Below are 22,204 nucleotides of genomic sequence, written 5' to 3' on the forward strand. Positions count from 1 at the left end.
AAATTTTCAATCAGAGTTGTTGATCCTGTAACTGAACTGCCTTTGGTTCAAGTCCCCTTTATGGGGATCCCACTGAGGGAAAGGAGAAGCTTCCCTGCCCACCTCATTATTTCCATTGCTTCCATGTGTAGTGTGGGCTCCTTGCTCCCCCACAGTTGTTCACATATGCAACTGTGGTCATGTTGTCAGACTGAACCAGGATGCGGCTCTCCTCTAGACACGTCTGACATTGTCGTCCAGCCAGCTTGACCACTCTCAGCTCTAGAAAGTTTATGCTGTGAGCTATTTCTTCTGTGCTCCAGAGGCCTTGAGCCATTCGGGTCCCCAAGTGCACTTGTCAGCCTGGCATCAGTTGTAAGAAGTAGAGGGTCTAGAAGACATACTGGCATGCCTCCGCAAATGTTGCCTTGGGCTGACCATCGTTTTAGGGGGCTGAACCCTGGCACTAGGACCTGTACTTGATCTTTCATGTATTCTGGGGAGTGGTCCCCACTTTTACGATAAAGACTTAATCATGCCCATAGAGTGATCCCTATACATGATGTGAGAAATCCTAGTAATTGAAGACACAGTGCTTTGGTAGGCCTCCTGCAGCTCTGGAACATGGTGGTAAGATCCTAGGTTTTTCTAGAACCTTTAGAGTAATGGATAGATTTTTGTTATCGAGTTTTCTATGTCTACTCCCATAGTTATCCTGGTCAATGGAATCAAGTAACTTTTCTTGACTGATGAAGCCATGCACTTCCAGGAGATTCAGTGCCTGAGTTGTGGTTCTGTGCACTGTGGCCTGAGATGGAGCTCTGATCAGGATGTCATCTAGGAAGGGATACAGGTGGGTACCTGTGACGTGAGTCTAGCTATAATCACCACCACCACCTTTGTAAAGATCCTGTGGGCAGAGAACTGGCTGAATGGGAATGTTCTGGGCTAATAATTCTTCCTGCCACAAGCAAACCTCAGAAGTCTTGGCTCAGGTCAAATCCAAGCAGTGCTCCATTTGTAAGGCAGCTTTACCAGACTCAGCAGATGGTAAGTTTGTGCTCAGGCTGCACCCTGCCAGCTGACCCTAATTCAATTAGTTCTCGGGGCTATGAGTCACATAGGCATGTGGGATCCCTACCCACCAAAGCAGCCACAACTCCAACATGGAATAAATGGACCAGGAAGCACTGAGCAGGGAAAGGCTCTGAAGACAAGGAGGACTCCAGACAGCTGATTGGGGAGTAAGTCACGGGGGACCTCCGTAGAACAAAGCCAGGAGGCTTGTGGGGCCACAAATCCCCACCATACCCTCCCAGTTGTTGAGACTTTCTAAGTCGAGAGTGGCTGTGATTGCCCTGTTGCATTTCTGAACAATGAAGAATATGAAGCAGAACTCCGGGAATCTATCTTCGGAGGGAATGCTATCATTCTAATATCCAGAAGATGAGACATATTGTTCTGGAACAGATCACACTTCATGGGGTCGTTGGAGATGGGAGACTGGTTGAAGAACAGATGGGGTGGAGCTTGCAGCTTGAGGGATTATCCCTGGCTCACTATTTCCCTCACCCATGTGTCCATGGTTGATGCAACCCATTCTTCTGGGAAATAGAAAATTCCACCTCCTAGCTTCAGCCCTGGCCTGTGCGATCTTTGTCATGAAGTGGCATTGGGAGGTGCAGAGCTTCTTCCATGAAAGTTGGCTCCAAAATTTTCCTTTGGAGAATCTGTTGTCCCTTCACTGATACCTCTGTGAGGACAAGAGATGAAAGGAGCACCTTTGTCTGAAGGCAAGTCTGTATTCCCTCCTGAGAGCACTTAGTGATGATGGGAATGACTGTTTGGTTTCTGCTACATTGTCAGCCACTACCTTGTCTAGCTGTTCCCTCCAAAAAGAATGAACCTTTAAATTTGGTCGAGCATGGGATCTTCTTAGAGTGTATATCCACCTTCCAGGGTTAGAGCCATTAGGTGATGCCTGGCTATGAAGCTGGAAGCCATGACCCTGGCTGAGAACTTCATTGCATCCATTGAGGCATCAGCTACAAATGCTGTTGCTTGGGAAACTTTCTTTAAAATGGAGCCAAATTGAAGACAATCTCTGTCCTTTAGGGTTCTGAGATCTTCCAGTCAGAAGACAGATCCCTTGCAAAGCAGGTAGCTGTTAGGGATGCTCTGAGGGTGTCCAAGGAGGGCTCAAAATCTTTCTTAAAAATGGCCTCCAATTTCTATCTATTGGTTCCTTAGGGTAGAACTCTGCTTCTGAGGGAATGATCATATCCCTTGCTAGAGATGCTACAACTATGTCTACCTGCAGGTCTCTGTGACAGGGGGCTTTGATTCCTGTATCTTATAGAACTGGAGGTCATTTTTATTAATGTGCTTGCCCGTATCAGTCTGTTCCAGTCATCCCTGATCACATACTAGAAGGAGGAGTGCAGGGGAAATATTCAGCAGAGAATTTCAAGGAGAGAAATTTACTCTGAGCCTTGCTCTCAGGAACCTATTCAGGTTGGACTTGAATCAAGGAGAAAAACTTCTCGGGGGGGAGGGGGAACCCTATATTGTGTTTTCCCCTGGTCTTGTTTGTAGTCAGGGTCTGATACCTCATCTTCCTCAGGGCAGGTCTACACTATCGGTTAAATTGATTTAACTCGTCACTCGGGGGGGGGAAGGGTTTCATACTCCTATCGCCCGAGTGATGCAAGTTTCACACTGTCCATACCTGTGCTATGTTGGCAGGAGACAGAGCACTCTCCTGTCAGCTTAGCATGCCTTCACCAAACATGCTACAGTGGTACAGCTGCACCAGTACAGCTGCGCTGATGTAGCACTTTAGTGTAGATTTGCCCTCAATGAAGGAGAGGGAGAAAGAAGAGGCATCCAAGGACTTGTACCTCCTGGATTTTCTGTGCTTTTTCCCCCCTTTTTTCCTTTTTAGATTTCTTTGCTCTTTTTGCATGCTTTGCAGGAGTAGGCGCTTCCTGACACTTTGGTGATGCTTTTTGCAGTTTGCCTTTCATAGTGCCTGAAGCCCTCTGAAAAGTTCTCCCTCTGAGTCCTCCCATGCTGGGTCCCATTCCCCCAAGAGGGTGAGGGGGGTACTTGCTACTAGAGTCTTTCTGGTTGAACTGGGAAGGGGGAGCTGTTTAAGAGTCCTGCTTCTTTACCAAGGGTATTCAGGACCCACTTTAAGACACAGAGGGGTGAGAATTTGTGGTCCCACAAGCCTCCCCTCTTTGTTCTACAGGGATCCCCTGGGACTTACTCCCTGAGTCAGCTGCCTGGAGTTCTCGTCATCTACAGAGACTTTCCCTGCTCTACTCTGTGCTTCCTGATCCATTTTTTTTCACACTGGAATTGTGGCTGCTTTGAGTAGGGGATCCCATATGCCTGTCCAACTCCTAGCTGCAAGAACTAACAGAGTTAGGGTCAGCTAGCTGGGTGCAGCCTGGGCACAGCCTATAGACTTCTGAACCCAGGAAGGCTACCTCACAAATAGAGCACTGCTTGGATTTGATCTGGTGCTTTCTTGGCCTCTCTGCCATGCCTGGATAGGGACAGAGGAGCCAGCAGGGAGATGCTGCAGCAGAGTCTCAGGGTGAATTAAACTTAAGCTTAAGACTGACCCAGGGAGGAGGAAAGAATCCTGAAATAAAATAGCTCACCAGGGCCTGAAAAAAGTGGAAAAAATAAAAGGAGCAGGAACAGTGTAACTGTCAACTGACTGCTGCCACAGAGACAGAGAATCCGGTGGCAAGTGGGAACAAAGGCAGTGTAGCAGGGCATGTGGAACTAAGTCTTTGATATGCCTGCATGAGCTGCAGATTGGAGGGGAGAAGCCCAGATGTCCAGAATTGGGGAGATGCTGGGCTGCAGAAAAGGAGGCTTTTATATTGATGGGTGGTACTGGTGGTTTTATTATGCCTTGACTGGTCAATGGTACCAGTCAAAAGTGAACCAATGGTGTGAGGACATCTCAGGCCAGGACTGGATCCAACAGCATAGGCAGCATAGATAATAAGGTCCTTTTGGACAGTACACTCTCTAGCCCCTGATTCTGGAGAGTGGACTGGATTTCTGTCCCTTGGTGGTGCCAGAAGTACTGGCTTCATATGGACCATAGTCTTCGGTACTGATGACTCCTTTTTTCTTAACATTGGTACCTTGCCTGTCCTAGGAGGGTCCCACCCCTTTGGCTAAGGATGGTTTTGGGGCACTTTTGCCTCTCTGTACTGCAAAATCAGTACTGTGCTCCTTGTGAGCGCATGACACTCTTGTAGTGGTGTGTGGAGTCCACATGATTTGTTGGAGAGGAAGTCTTCTGTATGGATGAAGACTTAGAGAGGGGGATATCTCACATTTCTTTTAAGAGTGTGTCATATATTCTTCATACATAGTTGGTTGCAGGGCTGCTGCTAGCAGGTCAGGATTAAATATCAGATTTGGACTGGCTATAGAACTTCCATCATGGAAACAGATACAAAAGATGTGTTCTTTCAGATACTTTAACGCATTCCCAGGTATGGCTGTGGCCAGCTCAGATAAGGTGTAGATTATACACAGCGCTGCCTACTGGCTGTACATTATAATATACCTTTAGCATTCCATCAGAGTGTTTGGTCTTACCTTCCTCATCTCTCTGCTTGGAAAGGTCTTTAGCCCTGTTCTCATTATCCTTGGAACCAGAGATCACTATGCTCAAAGGGGCATTTCCCAGTGCCTGTGAATGTACACGGAAGTCTAATGGGTCAGGATTGGACTGGGGCCCCATATTGTACAGTCCATCAGGAATTTTCTTCTAAGCATGTATTCATGCCGTGATTGTTGCTGACTGGGAAAGCCCAAAGGCAGGCCAGGCAGATCTTGAATACTGGGATCCTGGCATACTACAGTAGAACCTCCGAGTTAGGAACACCTTGGGAATGGAGGTTGGTCATAACTCTAAAATATTTTTAACCGAACAAAACATGGTCATTTTTTCAAAAGTTTACAAATGAACATTGACAATACAGCTTTGAAACTTTACTATGCAGAAGAAAAATGCTGCTTTCCCTTTATCTTTTTTAGTAGTTTAACACACTACTGTACTGTATTGGTTTTTGGTTGTTTTTTTTTGTCTTGGCTGCTGCCTGATTCATACTTCCAGTTCCAAATGAGGTATGGTTGACTGGTCAGCTTGTAACTCTGAGGTACTACTGGTAGCATAATGTACAGGGGAAGTTTTTTGGGGGTGTCTAAAAACTACTCTCACTAGAAACTAGTTAAAAACAGGTTTTAAAACTATTTACAACTAACTACAGTTTTTGAACAGGAATGCTAGCTAATGCTGCAGCCACTAAATAAGTTCTTTCTCAGATCAAGGGTGAGGGAAAGGAACTGAAGAAGCCATTAGCTCGCATGGTCTCTTATGCCCTTGGTTCAGAGCATGAAGAGAAGGGCTCAGGTGCAGACCAATGACACTGCCAGCAAAAAGGAATGGTGTTCCTAGCCTGTTTGTCAGAGGGTGGAGATGGATGGCAGGAGAGAGATCATTTGATCATTATCTGTTAGGTTCACTCCCTCTGGGGCACCTGGCATTGGCCACTGTTGGCAGACAGGATACTGGGCTGGATGGACCTTTGGTCTGACCCAGTATGGCCGTTTTTATGTTAAAAATCTTCTGATCCGAGGCATGTGGAGCAAATGTGCACCTCAAGTGGAACACGCATAGGGACCTTCACTTGAAGAAGAATTAATTGTATTTTTTATCTTTTAATTACACTAGTTTCAAATAAACTGTTAACTAGCAAAGCAACTAGAGTGGACAGGTGAATCTAGTCCCATATCTTTAAAACACCAATGAAAAAAATATTATAAAAGCAAGCTTTAGAATCATATAATTGTATGACTAAAGCAGAGATGAGTCTCTGTCAAGGGGTTCCTTAGAATGTTTGACTGTCTGTATTTTTTCCAAATCATGAAAGTTGCCTATACTAGTCACATATTAAAGAGCAGCCCTAACATTAAGAAATCTAACTGCTTCTATTGAAAGGGGCAGAAAAAGCACCCAATATAGAGCCTCATTGCATTTCTGTTCCCTGTTTACCTCTCCAGAAGTATGATGGCTGATACTCGTCTGCACTGACAATTACTATTTTTATGAGAGGTGGGAACAGTGAACATGGTATTTCCCAGTGGCAAATGGGGAGTTTTATACCAGCTGTTTCTATTTTATTGTGTACCCAGATATATAATGGGAGCACTATATTAAATGAGCCTGAGATTCCTCCCACTGCATCAGTGATTGGATTTCTCAGTGTAAGAGACATAAGGAGAATTATTATATGTACTATAGTGGCACCTACAGGCCCCAACCACCATCAGAACTGCTTATGCTAGGCACTATTAAAAACAGCACTTGTCCTGAAGACCTTACAATCTAAACAGACAAGGAGTGGATGGGAAGGGATAGGACATAAAATCATCACTGGAACTGAGGCACAGGAGCCTAAGTGACTTGCCAGAGTCACTTAGCACAGGATTCAGAGTAACAGCCGTGTTAGTCTGTATTTGCGAAAAGAAAAGGAGTACTTGTGGCACCTTAGAGACTAACCAATTTATTTGAGCATAAGCTTTCGTGAGCTACAGCTCACTTCATCGGATGCATACTGTGGAAAGCGTAGAAGATCTTTTTATACACACAAAGCATGAAAAAATACCTCCTCCCACCCCACTCTCCTGCTGGTAATAGCTTATCTAAAGTGATCACTCTCCTTACAATGTGTATGATGATCAAGTTGGGCCATTTCCAGCACAAATCCAGGTTCTCTCACCCTCCGCCCCCCCCCCCCCCCAACTCACTCTCCTGCTGGTAATAGCCCATCCAAAGTGACCACTCTCTTTACAATGTGTATGATAATCAAGGTGGGCCATTTCCATCATACACATTGTAAAGAGAGTGATCACTTTAGATAAGCTATTACCAGCAGGAGAGTGGGATGGGAGGAGGTATTGTTTCATGGTCTCTGTATATATAATATCTTCTACAGTTTCCACAGTATGCATCCAATGAAGTGAGCTGTAGCTCATGAAAGTTTATGCTCAAATAAATTGGTTAGTCTCTACGGTGCCACAAGTACTCCTTTTCTTTTAGCACAGGATGTCTGTCAGCACTAGGAACAGAACTGAACCCATATCTCCCAAGTGCCAGTCCAAGGCTTAACCACAAGGATATCCTTCGTTCCTGAGGAGTGGGGACAGGGTTGAGATGGTGAACACAGATATTTCTGGCTGATAAATAGGATAGTGGGAAAACTAACTGCAGCATTCTATGCATGGCAACAGCAATAATTTTAGTGACTTGTTTGTAACTTCTTGCTAACATGATTATGAGAGGTTTCAGAGTAGCAGCCGTGTTAGTCTGTATTCGCAAAAAGAAAAGGAGTACTTGTGGCACCTTAGAGACTAACCAATTTATTTGAGCATAAGCTTTTGTGAGCTACAGATCACTTCATCGGATGCATAAAGTGGAAAATGCAGTGAGGATGTTTTATACACATAGACCATGAAAAAATGGGTGTTTATCACTTCAAAAGGTTTTCTCTCCCCCCCACCCCACTCTCCTGCTGGTAATAGCTTATCTAAAGTGATCACTCTCCTTACAATGTGTATGATAATCAAGGTGGGCCATTTCCAGCACAAATCCAGGGTTTAACAAGAACGTCTGAGGAACAGTGGGGGGGGGGTGGTAGGAAAAAACAAGGGGAAATATGTTACCTTGCATAATGACTTAACTACTCCCAGTCTCTATTCAAGCCTAAGTTAATTGTATCATACAACCCCAATTATAAGGGAAGCTCCTACCCTTTGAAAATACTGGACCTTACCTGTAGTTTTTCCAGATTTTGGAGGTCCCACAATTGCTATCTTAACTGGCACAGGTGGCTTGGGTTTTGGCTGACGGATAAATTTAATGGGATTTTTCATAAATTTTTCTTTATTTTCTTTACTTGAAAAGAAATAAATATATTGTCGGTGGATTACAGGCAAGCTTGGAGTCAGTTGATTTTGGAAAGGCATGATTACATCTCCTTCACTTAGCTGTAACATATACAAAAGCGGAAAAAGTTACTTACTGATATTTCTGTTTCTTTTCATCTCCTCTTCACCCATCCTACAACAGTGGATTTATGGACACAGTGTTATGGAAATTCCTACTGGAAGGAAGCAACGATTTCTGAAACCTTACCCCTGATTACATAAGCCTCAGACAGAATACCATCCCTGAGCGAGAGAAACTTCCAGGAGCAGAAAGGAGGATAGGGTATACAAGACAGTAAGAGAAATAATATACAAGCAGTGGCATACCATCCAAAGGGGAGGAGGGAGGCATGTAGGATGGGAGAAGAGGACTCTATGACTGACACAATTATCAGTAAGTAATTCTCCTTTGTCATACATCTCTTTCCTCTCCCATCTTATGACAGTGGATTCACGGACAGGCTATGGATGTAGCAAGCAGTATCCCGAGGAGGTCCAACCTTACCATATTACTAGTAAGGCCTTGAACCCAAAAGAGGTATCCTAAGAAGCAACTGTTCCAGCTGATAATACATAAAGGAGCACGAATATAACCATATTGCTACTTCACATACCTTGGAATTGAATGCTTCTTTGCACTTACTTCGCGAGGGGCTCACTTGCTGCAGATTAAGCCCATTGTGAAAGCCTGCTCCTTATTCAGAGTTTGAGGGCAGATTGGACTCACTGCATCCATTAAGTGGGCTGATGTTGTCTACGCCCCAATCAGAAGTGCTCATCTTTTATTCAGAAGGTTGGCCAAGAACAAACACACTGAAGGAGGGTGATGTGTGAACCAATATCATATTTCCAGAATACTTTGTATTTAGGCTAAGTTTTATATAAATACAAACTGTACTCCTGGAATGCCTTTTTTCTCTCCCCATGCATACATGTGGGTCAATTATGCCTGTTCCCAGCTACCACAATAAATCCAGTATCCAAAGTGAGCCAGATCACCAGCATGAGGTTGGGAAATATATATCAGGTTTTTAATGTACACAGTGATCCACTAACCTTAAATTTAAAAACATTATTGGTTCAAAAAGACACACCCATAATTCAGAGTAGGGGTGACATACACTAAATAGAAAAGGTTCTAGATCTACTACAGGATGGTAGCTTGGACATATTAATTTCTAATATACAGACAGATTACTTTAAGGCTTAAATTGTTTTACCTAATGTTTTTGATTTTGTTGATATTTTTGTATTTTTGCTCACAAGCTGTGGTAAAATAATATCCCATATGAACGCTCTTCTGCTTCATACATGCATTTATCAAAGGTGTTCTCCCGATGCTCTGAATCAAGGTGACAAAGGGGTAGGAGGACTTTTAGCCAATATTATATATTCCCAGAATGCTTTGTATTTAGGCTAAGTTGTATAACTATAAACTATACTCCCCAAATGCCTTGTATTTATGCTAAGCTTTATTGTAGAAATCTACTAGCAGTTATACTGTTGTAACTTCTGTTTTTGTAGAATCTGTCAGAGGGAAGAAATACGTTTTTGCTGAGGTTTGTCAGATATGAACTGTATGCTAGGTAGAGTAGTGTAGATGTCTCTACAATCTACTGACATCTGGAACGTTATGCACAAACCCCAGATAAGAAACAATGTGTAAAATCTGTGGATTTTTTTATCTGTCATAAACAAAGGGAATATAAATATGAGCAAAATTAAGTTCAGAATTTGGAACAGAGAAACAATGTAACTGATGCAAGACTATTCTCGAGATTGATACTGTATTAACCTTTCTGTATTGTGCTGAGATCAATCTTTGATTAAAAAATTGATTGAGCCTGGTTATCAGACATTTTATCAATAAATATTTATCAATATTTGTCCTAGGGTTAGGCAGTCATGGGAGCATTTCTGAATTCATTGCCTCCTTAGTCCCATATGGGGCGGGGTACCATAACACTATCTATCCATGGAACCACTGTTGTAGGATGGGATAAGAGAGAATTCTATACCCAATTTAATGTCCAGAGCATTACTCTATTTCTGGTCAGAACAAAGAAAAGAATAATTAATTCTCTGAATTAAAAACAAGTGCTGTTCTGTGGACTGACTGACAGAGGGTATGCTGCTCAGTAATACTTAGGCCCTATGCCACTGTATTCCTGAGCTATGCATCTGAAGAGGATAATATTGAAACACCACTCTTTGGTGGCTCCAGACTGCCATACTACACATTCTACCCTTCTCAGATTCTTGGTTTCTCATTAGTGTATCAGGTCCCTTCAAACCACATGCCTTAGCTCCATAGGATACTAGGATTCTGCCTTAATTCACTTCCGGTGCTCACATTCCTCCTTCTGGTTTGTTATTCTTATCCATTATCTCCTCCATAGTCTTGTCTTATCTTCAAACCATAATTATTTAATCACCAATTGGCATATCTTATACCTTCTGATCTATGAAGACTTTGGCTTCCTTAATTGTACTCATCTCTATCTGATCCTAAAGCACTCCTATTTTCTCCTCCATAATTGTCATCATCTTCTACTTCATGCATCCTACAGCATTGACAAAACACCATCTTGATTCCATCTAAAGACAGTCTAGTACCTGCTTCTTTCTGCTAACAGAATTTTTTAACCTGTGTCAAGTGTTAAATTGTTCTCTTCCTGACATGCTCTCTCTTAGATTTACTTTTGGCAACTCAGATATGTAAGAATCTCTTCTCACTTGCAAAGCTGTCACTCCTCCAACTGTATCTTTCTACTCTCCCGTCTTCAGGAATTTCTTTGTTATTGTTTCCTGTTCATTGGGCTTTTCTTAGCTTAGCTCTGCTCCTTGTTTTTTACTCACTCACAAAACCAAGATGCACATCTAGCATTCCAGCAAAATTACATCCAGATTACCCATCATAACTTTGTGTTAATCACCCATAACTCCAAAACTCTTTCACTTGTCTCTACTGCTCCTGCAAGGCTGTAGGAACTTCCTGTTTGCTATCCTATATTTGCTGGGTCCTAAGTATCATACATTCCTTTCTTGCTCAGCTCCACTTTTGATTGTACTAGTTCACAAACCTCCATCTGCTCAATGCTCCCACAAATCTTACAAAATATCATTAATCAGTGCTTAAAACACAACACTAAACTGACCAATTCTTGTTATTAATAGTATGTGCTCATTATTGAAAATATTCAGTGATGTGCTTTTCATAATATTTTATCTTAATTATATGGGCATAAAGAAGACAAGCAAGTATTACTTCCTGAAATTATACCTCAGCCATTTAATTACATTACCTTGATTGGGTCCCATTGACCAAAAGAACTGGGATGTTTATAAGAGAGAACCAACATCTTGCGTGCAAGTGGCAAACTTATTGGGTAACATTTCTCAAAAATGCTTTCTCGATTTTCTACTAGATGCTTCAACTTGCTATACAATTGGTAACGTACAATGTGAGGTTTTCGCCCTCCATTGATGGTGATTTGTGATATCAGCAACCTTTCAAGTTCTTCCTGAATAATGAAAGAATAATGTATGACAAAAATCATAAACATGATCAAATGTTGTAATAAAGGGTGGTATGAATAATAACTGCCATTAACTATTAGTGATCTTTGGACTAAATCCTCTGCTTGTGTAAATCAATGTACCTCCATTGACTTCAGCTGAAGATCTGACTCCTCTGTTTTCATTATTAACATTTGTATTACAGTATTACAATATGTTAAAATAAAATCAGAAAACTATAATTTCCATTAACTTTGAAGACTCTAACTCTATTTAGCTAAACTTTTAAAAAGTCTCTTATCAAAATCAGAGAAATGTCATTTTTTTTCTATTTTACCTGACCCCCATTGCTTATTTAACTATTATCTATGCATAAAAAATTGTTCCCCAGTCCCTCCTGGTCCATTTTGGTAACTTGTGGCCACTGGTGAGCTGGAGCTTGTTCGCACAAACCGGTTGTTAAATTTAGAAGCAGCTTTAGAACTGGTTGTTAGGACTCCCTGAGCTCCCGGCTTCGGAGGCTCCCCCGGCCTCTCCCCCGCTCACGGAGCCGCAGCGTGCCGCGCCGCCAGCACTCTGGACCACCCCAGGCAGCTCTGCAGCTCCTGCCGCTTTGAGCAGCATGGTAAGGGGGCTGGGCCGGGGCTGGGAGGAGGGGTTGGATAAGGTGCAGGGAGCTGTTGGAGGGGGCAGAGGTTCTGGGAGGTGGTCAGGGGACAGGGAATGGGGGTGGGCAGTTGGGTAGGCAGTCACCGCCCCAGAAAGTCCCACCCAGGCTGGGGCTCGGCTGGGGCAGCCCCCCTGGCCAAGGGGGTCCTGACTCGCAGCACTAGGGATGGTGCATGGCTCTGGGAGGGGTCTACCTCTCAATGCACTATGTTCCCCTTCTTCTCCCATCTCCGTGCACCCAGAAAGGTTAGCTGGCCAGTGCCTGGGGAACGGGCTATGAACCTGCTTTCTCTCTGTCCCCTTTGGAGTATTTTGGGCCCAGAGGAAGCAACGCAGAGGCCGATACGATGCCGCCTTGCTCAGGAGCCGCTGCCAAGCTCCATGCTGCTTCCTGCCTGGCCCAGGAAGCGCAACCGGCTGCGCTGGGCAGGGAGATCAGGCACCGTGTGACTGGGTGTCGCATAGGGCCGGGGAACCAGACCCCTGGTGGCAGCAGCCTCCTCTGACCCAGGAGCAGGGCAGGGCCGGCTGGTGCCATGGCTGGGGGCTGCCTTGGGCATGCTGGGGCAACCCCAGTCTCTCCTGCTCCTGCACTGTGGGGCTGTCCAGCCTCTGCCGCTCGGGGGTGCTCACATCCCGTGGTGGGGAGTTGGGCAGACGGCAGCCTTTGCCTGCAGGGAGCTGCCGCCCCACATGCCGGGAACGACCCCACTGATGCAAGGGCTGCAGGACTCCTGCGCCACCTGCAGGCACCTGGGATGGAGAACGGGCCTGGGGGGGAGAGGCGGGAGGGGGCAGGACAGAGCCTGGGGGAATGGGGGGCAGGAGAGAGCCTGGAGGACAGGATGGAGCCTGGGTGTGGGAGGGGGCAGAACAGAGACACATCCCTTAAATCAGCATTGTTTATAGGGAACCGGTTGTTAAGATTCTGGCAGCTCATCACTGCTTGCAGCAGGTCAGTTTCTGTTCTTGATTGACTTGATATAGTGGAGTCAGGTTCGGTGGATTGTTTATTGACACTATGAACATGTTCTTATCTACACTATACATGAATCCTGTCAGTTTTACACAGGGAACTCCAGAACCCTAACCTGAGCTGCCCACTGTCCTCCCAAATAACAGGGGACCTGCTCCTCCTGGCTGCCCAATTACATTCCAGTGAGGAGTCAAAAGAGCCTCAGCAGATTCATTGCACCGTCCTCTGCTCACATATTACAACTCAGCCACTTAATTACAATATAAAAATTGTCTGTTTTCTAATTAATCTCTTCCATCTGTCTGATCCTTTTAGGGAGGCTGCTATCCAGTGTTTTGATATCAAAATTTACTATTGCATAATTGACTGAGATGCCACAATACCCAGTGGTGGCAATAACGAATGAAGAAGATAGGAAGAATAAATTATTTATTAATAAATAAACCTGCTGTTTAGACAAAATTTCTTGGGTATCAGTAATAATGGGAAAATAAATTCTGAATAAGTTAAAATGAGAGTTAGATACAGTAAGAGGAAAATACTAACCTGTAATTGTGGCTCTTAAATTTACTATTTATGTAGACCTATATTCTGGAGTCTTTGCTTCAACCCATCATAGGCAGGGTGCTATGCAGCACAAAATACTAAAACAGAAACCATCTCTCCAGTAACTGATGCGTATGCACCTCTTGAGACAATAATTACCAACATTCTCATCTACTTGTTCCTTTTTGACCAACTTAGTCACCAAGATACTAATAAAACAAATAATGTACTCCTAAACTTCAGTGGTGAGAATGGAAGAGGAATGTGGATCTGTAAAAATACTACCTTCAAAAAACATGCAGTATTCCATTAGTTACACCTGGACCCTTTAATGTACTTGAAGGAGTCTAAACAAGTCACTGCATATAAGGCATTAAAAGGTTCAATTTTGATGGTCTCTCTCTGATTTGGTATCATATTTTTTTACGAGAATAATGTTTTTTTAACTGTCATCCTGCAAAGTTATCTTACACTCAGAAAGGGGGCAGAGTTGCAATCAACCCCATAACCATGACAAAGAGTAACAGCAATAGAAAATTATGTTTGTCCTTAAAGCAAGGAGACATGACTAGGGTTACACTGCAGGAAGCAGTTCAACGGAGTAAAAAATGACATTTTTACATAGCCACTTTTCAGTTTAGAACTTCACTTTAAAGTTAGTCTCCCCACAAATTAATGGAAGTGTGTATCTCTGGGTGTAAAACAATGGCCTTTCTCCCCAACTCAATCCTCCCTGAAATGCAAGGAGTGTTAGGAGATTATTCAGACTCCTAATCCATTAATTGGTAAAAAAGTAATTGAAGCCTGAGGATGTCAACATAGTTACAGTGGCAGTAGGTGTCACTTAATGGTAAAGCTTAGAATTAGAATTTTGTGCTAGGAAGCACTCAACTTTGTAATGGGCAAAAGACCCAATCTGGGAATAAGAATATATTTAAATACTAATATTTGTAGAAAATAAATTGTTTTTTGAAAATTTAATTTATGTCAGGGGCTGTTTCAGTCATTGATGAATAAAATGTGAAATCCAGTTGAAACTATTCTGCAGATTTTAAAAGAGCTGTGACAGACAGCCAGAAAGGGTTACACAACTAGCAGGCTAATTGACCCAGATTGAACATTTAGAGGCACAGCTGTAGATAATGATTGCATTTTGTATGTGTTTACATATATATTGTTAGAGATTGACAATGTAACAGGTTCCTGTCTGTTGATGTATTCTGTTAATTCAGAGATCAAAAGGAGATGTTAACTTTTAGATTAACTGTGAATGTAGTAATATCATTGTTTTTCTTTCTCTTTGAAGTCTGTAGTAATCTACCTGTAAATGATGGGAAATGAGACGTTGCTTTATGCTAATCCATGTAGCTAATTACCAGTGATGCTTAGGACATAGGAGATCTATTTCAAAGCCACAATGCTTCACCTACTGTCAAGACAGAGGCTGCCAGAGAACTATAAAAGGAACTCTTGGGCCCTGATCCTGTTATCTCAGATCTGCTTCAGCTTAATCAGGGGAAGTCTAAGTCGCAAGATTGAGGTCTCCAGCTCCAGTCTGGATTGCCTTGATATTAGACATTGGACCTATGGAACTAATTCTGAAAGAACTTTTTGCAACTCTAAAGCTCACCATCTCAACTTTGAAACCTAAGAACTTTATTCATAGCTGTATGTATAATGATTGTTTAACATATACTCTCTCTTTTCATTTTAAATCAATTTTAGTTTAGTTAATAAAAATTGGCTGTGTGTATTTGGGTAAGATCTAAAATATTCATTAACCTGAAGGGTAATGTGTCTGATCCTTTGGGATTGGTAGAACCTTTTATATGATGAACAAAAAGTTCAGTAATCCTCATCATATTTGACTTGGCTGTCTGGGTGGGAGCCCAAGGCTGGATTGTTTCAAGGAAACTGTGTTTTAGCTTCTGGGTAACCAGTAAGGTATTGTAGCAGCTGTTTTGTTGCTGGCTTGGTGACTCTAAGTATTAGAATAACCACCAGTTTTGGGGATCATCTGCCCTATTCTTTGCAGGGCAATCTGATTGAGCAATCTCAGCATGGTCCCCCTGGAACACTTGCACTCTCCCCCCCCCCCTTTTCCCCATTCATCTTTCTGGAGACAAAATTTCCATTGCCTGCAATGAGATTTAGTGAAAACTTTAGAAGAACTTCAGGATTTTGCTCATTAGGAATTTTGCCTGAATGAGGATCTCAGAAATGTCATTCATAGATGTGACAGCCAGAAGGGGCCATTATGATTATCTAGTCTGTCCTCCTGCATTAATTAGCTCAGAAAAAGGAAATAAAGATCTCAAATACTATAACTTTGAAATCTGACAACTAAATTAAATCAGCTATAAAACTGGAAGCACTTCTTGCCTTATGCCAAGTTATTTGATAAAGTAGATAATGAAGAAAGTACCTGTACTGCTTGTAAATTATTACTATCTGTTTCATACTTTTCTGTAATTTCATTTTTCATGCGTTCAGCAGCATCAGCCTCCTCCTCTTCCTCCTCCTCATCTACCTCTTCCTCTTTTGGGAACTCTTCTTCAAGAATCATTTCAATATCTTCTTCATCTTCATCCTCTTCATCACTAGCCTCCTCCTCTTCCCTATATGCTGCCGCCTAAAGTATAAAATGTTCAACTGTTTCATGCCTGCTGTACAGAAGTTCAGAAGAAAGAAACTAATATTTTCTCTCATACACTTTCCCCTTTTTTGTCCACCATTTTAGCTTATAAATAATTTGCAAAGATGGTTTTCAGAGATGGGGAAAGAGTACACTATTTCACTAAGACATATCAGCTTAAATAGAGAAGTTTAAAAAGTTTGCTTCTGAGGAAGACTTATTTTCAGCGATAGTTCATGTTTTGTTATGATTTTGTTACGATTTTTTGAGTCAAATTCAAATTTTTCTTCATAAATGTTAACCAACTTACAGTAATTGAGCTTCAAATAAAGCTTCTGGTTTAACCAGATACAGTATTTATCTATAAAAGCTGCTGAAATCAAAGTGCAGACTTATCAGAAAATATTTAATAAAAACCAAAAAACTTAAATATTTTTACACCCTTCCACATCTCCTTGCCACTTGTCATTGTTTATCATTGTAACTAGTTATTTTGGTAGTGGGAAGAAGTTCACTGAATCTGGGCGCACAGTTGGGAATGTTGGAAAAAAAACAAACTTCTGAAGAATACCATAAATGCCTTTAATAATGACTTTTATAAACAATGACATGAACTGAACAACTAAAATAAACTCCAATTTGTTTTTTGGAAAATGGAAGTCTTAATTAAAAAATCTAAATAAGTAACTTTTAGATTAATATTTGGAAAGAAAACACAGATGGCTTGAATGCAGTTGTAGAGTGCAATTCTGCTGACATAAAAGAAATGTGTTTTAATTACTGTTTTCAAATGCACTGTAGCTAGCATGTTGGTATTTGCAGTTTGACAGGGTTTTGTTATAAACAAACTTGTTAGCTGACACGATACTGAGAATACCCATGAGGAGGAAGAGAGTTTGAATACAGTTCTAGTACATTGTGTAACTGTGTTGAGTATGGGCATAAACCATTATAACTTCATGTTTCAGAGTAACCATGGCCTCAATTCAACAAGATGCTTAAAATGTGCCTCACCTGAAGTTAATGGGACTATTCACGTGCTCAAAGATAGGCATGTCACTTAAGTACCTTGCCGAATAGAAGTTCATGTTTACAAGTAAGTTAAAACACAGTTACAAATATTCTGTGGACAGTCTCCAATATGTAGCTTTGTTCCCAATCAATAGTAAAATGCCTTAAATATCTGATTAAATTATAATGGAAAAAGAAAGGTGTCAAGACTCCTTCCCCACTCTGAACTCTAGGGTACAGATGTGGGGACCTGCATGGAAAACCTCCTAAGCTTACTTTTACCAGCTTAGGTCAAAACTTCCCCAAGGTAACAAACATTTTACCTTTTGCCCTTGGACTTTCGCTGCCACCACCAAATGTCTAACCGGTATTATTTTATTAGGAAAGAGCCCGTTTGGAAACATCTTTCCCCCAAAATCCTCACCAAAACCTTGCACCCCCCTTCCTGGGGAAGGTTTGATAAAAATCCTCACGAATTTGCATAGGTGACCACAGACCCAAACCCTTGGATCTTAAGAACAATGAAAAAGCATTCAGTTTCTTAAAAGAAGAATTTTAATAGAAGAAAAAGTAAAAAGAATCACCTCTGTAAAATTAGGATGGTAAATACCTTACAGGGTAATTAGATTAAAAACATAGAGAATCCCTCTAGTCAAAACTTTAAGTTACAAAAAGACACAAAGACAGGAATATCCATTCCATTCAGCACAGCTTATTTTCTCAGCCATTTAAACAAACCGAATCTAACACATATCTAGCTAGACTACTTACTAAGTTCTAAGACTCCATTCCTGTTCTGTCCCCGGCAAAAACATCACACAGACAGGCCCAGATGCTTTGTTTCTCCCCCCTCCAGCTTTGAAAGTATCTTGTCTCCTCATTGGTCATTGTGGTCAAGTGCCAGCGAGGTTATCCTAGCTTCTTAACCCTTTACATGTGAAAAGGTTTTTCCTCTGGCCAGGAGGGATTTTAAAGGTGTTTACCCTTCCCTTTATATTTATGACAAAAGGTTTCTCACAACTTCAGTTATAGTACTGCTACTGCATGTCACTCTAAATAACACTTAGATATTATGATCATAGACATTTTAGATATTCCTAATACAGACCAAATCAAATATTTCCATTTTTAAATTTCTTTCCATAATATTATTCTTACCTCCCTTTTCTTTTTGGCTTGCTCTGCTAAAAGTTCTGCCCTTCTTTTGGCAACCTTCTCTTCCTATTAGTGAAAAAAAGACTTAATAAAATAACAATACTTTGAATTTCTGTAACACCTCTCATCCAAGCATCTCATAGTGGATCTCACCTTTTGTGACATACTAATAAGAACCAAAATCTTATTAATTTGGGACCAATTTGCTCAACATTTACTGTTTTAAGATGCTGTTTTCAGTTGCTTATAACTTTGAAGAAGTGCAACAATTCAGGCTGCAATTTTCTATGCTGGATATCTGCCTCATTCTGCATTTTTGGGGAAAGTATTTAAAAAAATGGTTCAGCTATATTTGAGAATGAGATGAGGGAAAAAAGATGTTCCAACCATGCTGATAAAGTTCTTACAACCTTCATGCTGAGATGCTCTAGTGCCTCCATGCTTTGAAGTAAGAACCTGAAAGGGGTCAGCTAAGTGTCTGATGTGCCTTCTATTGCTCAGTCTATACATGCTCAGTACCAACTTTTTAAGGTTTTGGCAGCTAAATTCTCCAAAGATTCTATCTGATGGGCATGCCATCCAGGGCTGTAGGGAGCTAACCTGCTATTGTGACTACCACCTGTTGTAGGCCATTGTGGTGCTGGGCACCTAAATGGAGAGTAGGGACACTATTTATTTTTTGTTTCTCTCAATGCCCCCCCAGCTAGACCCAGGCAGAATTAAGGAGGAGGAGGAAGCTGCAGGGTGGTATTCAATTGACTAAACTACAAGACCGTATTTCCTCTTCCTGCAATCTCCTGCCTCACTTACTAAGCACCTTCTAACTTCTGCAACAAGTGAAGCAGGTGTTATACAGACAACAGCCTCATTAACTACTTAACCCTGATTAATTCTCTGAACACCATCCATCCTGTGCCCTGAATGGGGAAAAAATAGTATGTGATCATGCAATTAAAAATGGTCAGTCTTAATTCTGGCATTTCCTAACTTTTGAGTGCTTGACTTTGCAACCTTATCATTCTTTTGTGTATGCAATTTCCTACATTTAAAAAAAATGGAAAAAATATTCCATCATATAGAACCATAATGACTCCCACATAGTTAATTAACAAGGTTAGAAACTTTAGCTCCACAACACAGACATGTGCCACTTGAATTAACAGAGTAACTAATGAGGATGAGGCACACATTTTGTCAGCAGGATTCAAAGCTATTTGCTGACAGCAGAGAACTATGAATTCCAGGTTCTATTGTAGGTTCCGAGGTGAGTGTGCTCTAGTGGTTACAGATCCTTCTTTCCCTGCTCATCTCCTGAATCCTGAGTCCTTGATGGGCCTGGCCTCTCCAGGCCATCCTCATCATAGTTTCCCTTCTTGGCTCTTCCTTGGCTCCTCATCTCTATACGCCCTTCCTCCCGCCCCGTGTCTCCATGTTCCAGTCCCCCCCACTGGCTCTTAGTTCCAGTCTCCCCCTTTGCTACCCTCTAGACTTAGCTCCTCTCTATTCAGCATTCCAGTTATGTTGCTTTCTCCTCACCCTTCTCACTGCCTGGGCAGTAGAAGGAGAGTATTAAGATTAAGAGTACAGGAGAGAGAAAGTCTTCCTGCTTCCAGTTCCTGTGTTTGGCACCTCAGCAGCCTCTGGTTGCTAGCAGAACCAACTGCAAGGAAAGTTCTGTTTCAGACCCTGCAGCCCTGGGATGGCACAGGTTCAGTACAGATGAAAACTTCTGAATCAAACTTGAACAAATCTCTACTGTGCCTACACAAACTTTGAATTTTAGGGGCTCATAACTTGACCAAATTTGGGCAGTTTTCCATGGGGATCACTAAAGGCATATCCCTGGCACCACAGACCCCCTGTGCCAAATTTTAAGCCCCTGTTTCAAAGCCTGGAGACACCAGAGCTTCTCAACCAAACAGTTGGAAGAATGCCCTTGAACAGAATCTGACTAAACCAGAAGTTCTCAACTGGGGGGCACATCAAACTTTTCAGGTAGGCACGGTGAGCTGTCTAAATTTGAGTGAGTGGCATTGTGACCTGGTGCTTGTCCCCTCCCCTTCATTTTTGCAGTCCTCCTGGCACCTCTGATCTGAGCAAACAATGCCATTTAAACATCAAAAGACATTGGCAGCAGTAATACAGGTTAGGAGTGTTTTAACGGTATCATTTGACTTGCATTTTGAGTAATTTGCTAGGTGTAGCCTACAAAAAATGTTAAGTAGAAATTAGGCTTTGGCCTAAAGTTAGCCTAACTGTAGAAAAGTATGGGAAATTGAGTTTGCTAGTGTGAGCAAAAGTTAGATAAAAACTAGAAAAGTTGAAGACAGTAAGACAGGAAAATAGAAGTTAGCAAGACATGACCTAAAGTATGTTGTGGCTATGGTTTGGTTGTAACTGGTTTGAGAAAGGTTTTTAATATGTGTTTTTGAGAATTGTGAGTTTGTTTTATTAAAATACTACTTATATTGATAGTATGGAAAGGACATTGCATATTATTTAAATCAACATCTGCACCAATGTAAAGAACTAATAAGAAGCTGGCAGAAATATCATAATGGTTAGGGGCAATTAATTATTATTATAAAGGATTACACAAGGAGTAGTTTTGTTAATTTGGGGAGAGCTCCAATTAACATCAAAAGGGTACTGTTAGGTTCCAGGATTATAAGGTTGCACTTCATTCTGTTGTAAGTGGACTAATCACCCATTGATACACCATTCCATCTTTGAGTGAAATATAATTGTAATAACTTAATATTAATTGGGAAAATTTCAGCATAAAGGTTTCAGAAGGTTACCTTGGTATCTCCAGAACAAATGCATTAGCAATGCTAGGAGGCAGTATCCTTCTTGCTGTAGTAAGAGGTTACTGTGGGGGTGCCTCAAAGTAAAAAAAATGCTAAGGTGGAGCATGATTTAAAAAAGGATACCCCTGGTCCAAACAATTAGGTTACCATAGATATCGGTAGCTAGATCTTTGAATATATTTAATTCACAGATCAGCTATCAGCTTTCCTCTATCACTGCTTGCTTTCAGAGCGCCTATATTTTGAACAAGGACACAGGAACTGAGGGGAGCTGGGGCTGACACATCTGCTATTACAGGATTTTATATCAATGCCATAGGGCCAAGTTAGTAGAGAATCCTGTGGTAAGAGCTCCACGTCCAGCTACTCATATTCATGCAATTTTCCACCCCAGAAAAAGCCAAAGAACATAGATAGAGGCTCCTCAGCATGAGATGAAGGTCATCTTGAGTTCTGTCAGATGAATGTGGGAGAAAACTCCAGGATAAAGATCCCTTCACTGCAAATACTCTACCACCATTTAAACCTGATGTTTAAATGCATCACATGCAGAAAAACTATCTGTTCATCCAATGCAGGACCGTCTGAAGTATTGCCAGCTCTTGTGATGTTATCAAGACTCTAATGATCTAGGGTGTTTTTTTACTTATCTCATGAAAACATAATGAGAGGCTGCCAACTCCCTTATTCAAAATGGCCGCCATCATCATCATTACTGTCAATAGGGCTGAAATCAGCAAGATGGCTGTCATTTCCCTACAGTCTATCTGCATATGTAAATGAGGCTGCCTTAATAAAGTTGAGAGACAAGGTGGGTGAGGAAATATCTTTCATTGGTTCAACATCTGTTGGTGAAAGAGACAAGCTTCTAAGCTCCAC

General features: G+C 41.7%; 1 protein-coding gene across 1 annotated transcript in view; it reads right to left on the reverse strand.

The window, feature by feature from the left end:
- The window catches only part of AK9 (adenylate kinase 9), a 239,386-nt gene that overhangs the window by 41,383 nt on the left and 175,799 nt on the right, over positions 1-22,204 (reverse strand). Inside the window, 4 exon segments of the mRNA XM_073336992.2 lie at positions 7,851-8,064; positions 11,310-11,528; positions 16,140-16,346; positions 18,519-18,581. Of these exon segments, the coding sequence (XP_073193093.1) occupies positions 7,851-8,064; positions 11,310-11,528; positions 16,140-16,346; positions 18,519-18,581 (703 nt within the window).

Source organism: Lepidochelys kempii, chromosome 3 (genome assembly GCF_965140285.1).
Source record: "Lepidochelys kempii isolate rLepKem1 chromosome 3, rLepKem1.hap1, whole genome shotgun sequence".
NCBI classification, from domain to species: Eukaryota; Metazoa; Chordata; order Testudines; family Cheloniidae; genus Lepidochelys; species Lepidochelys kempii.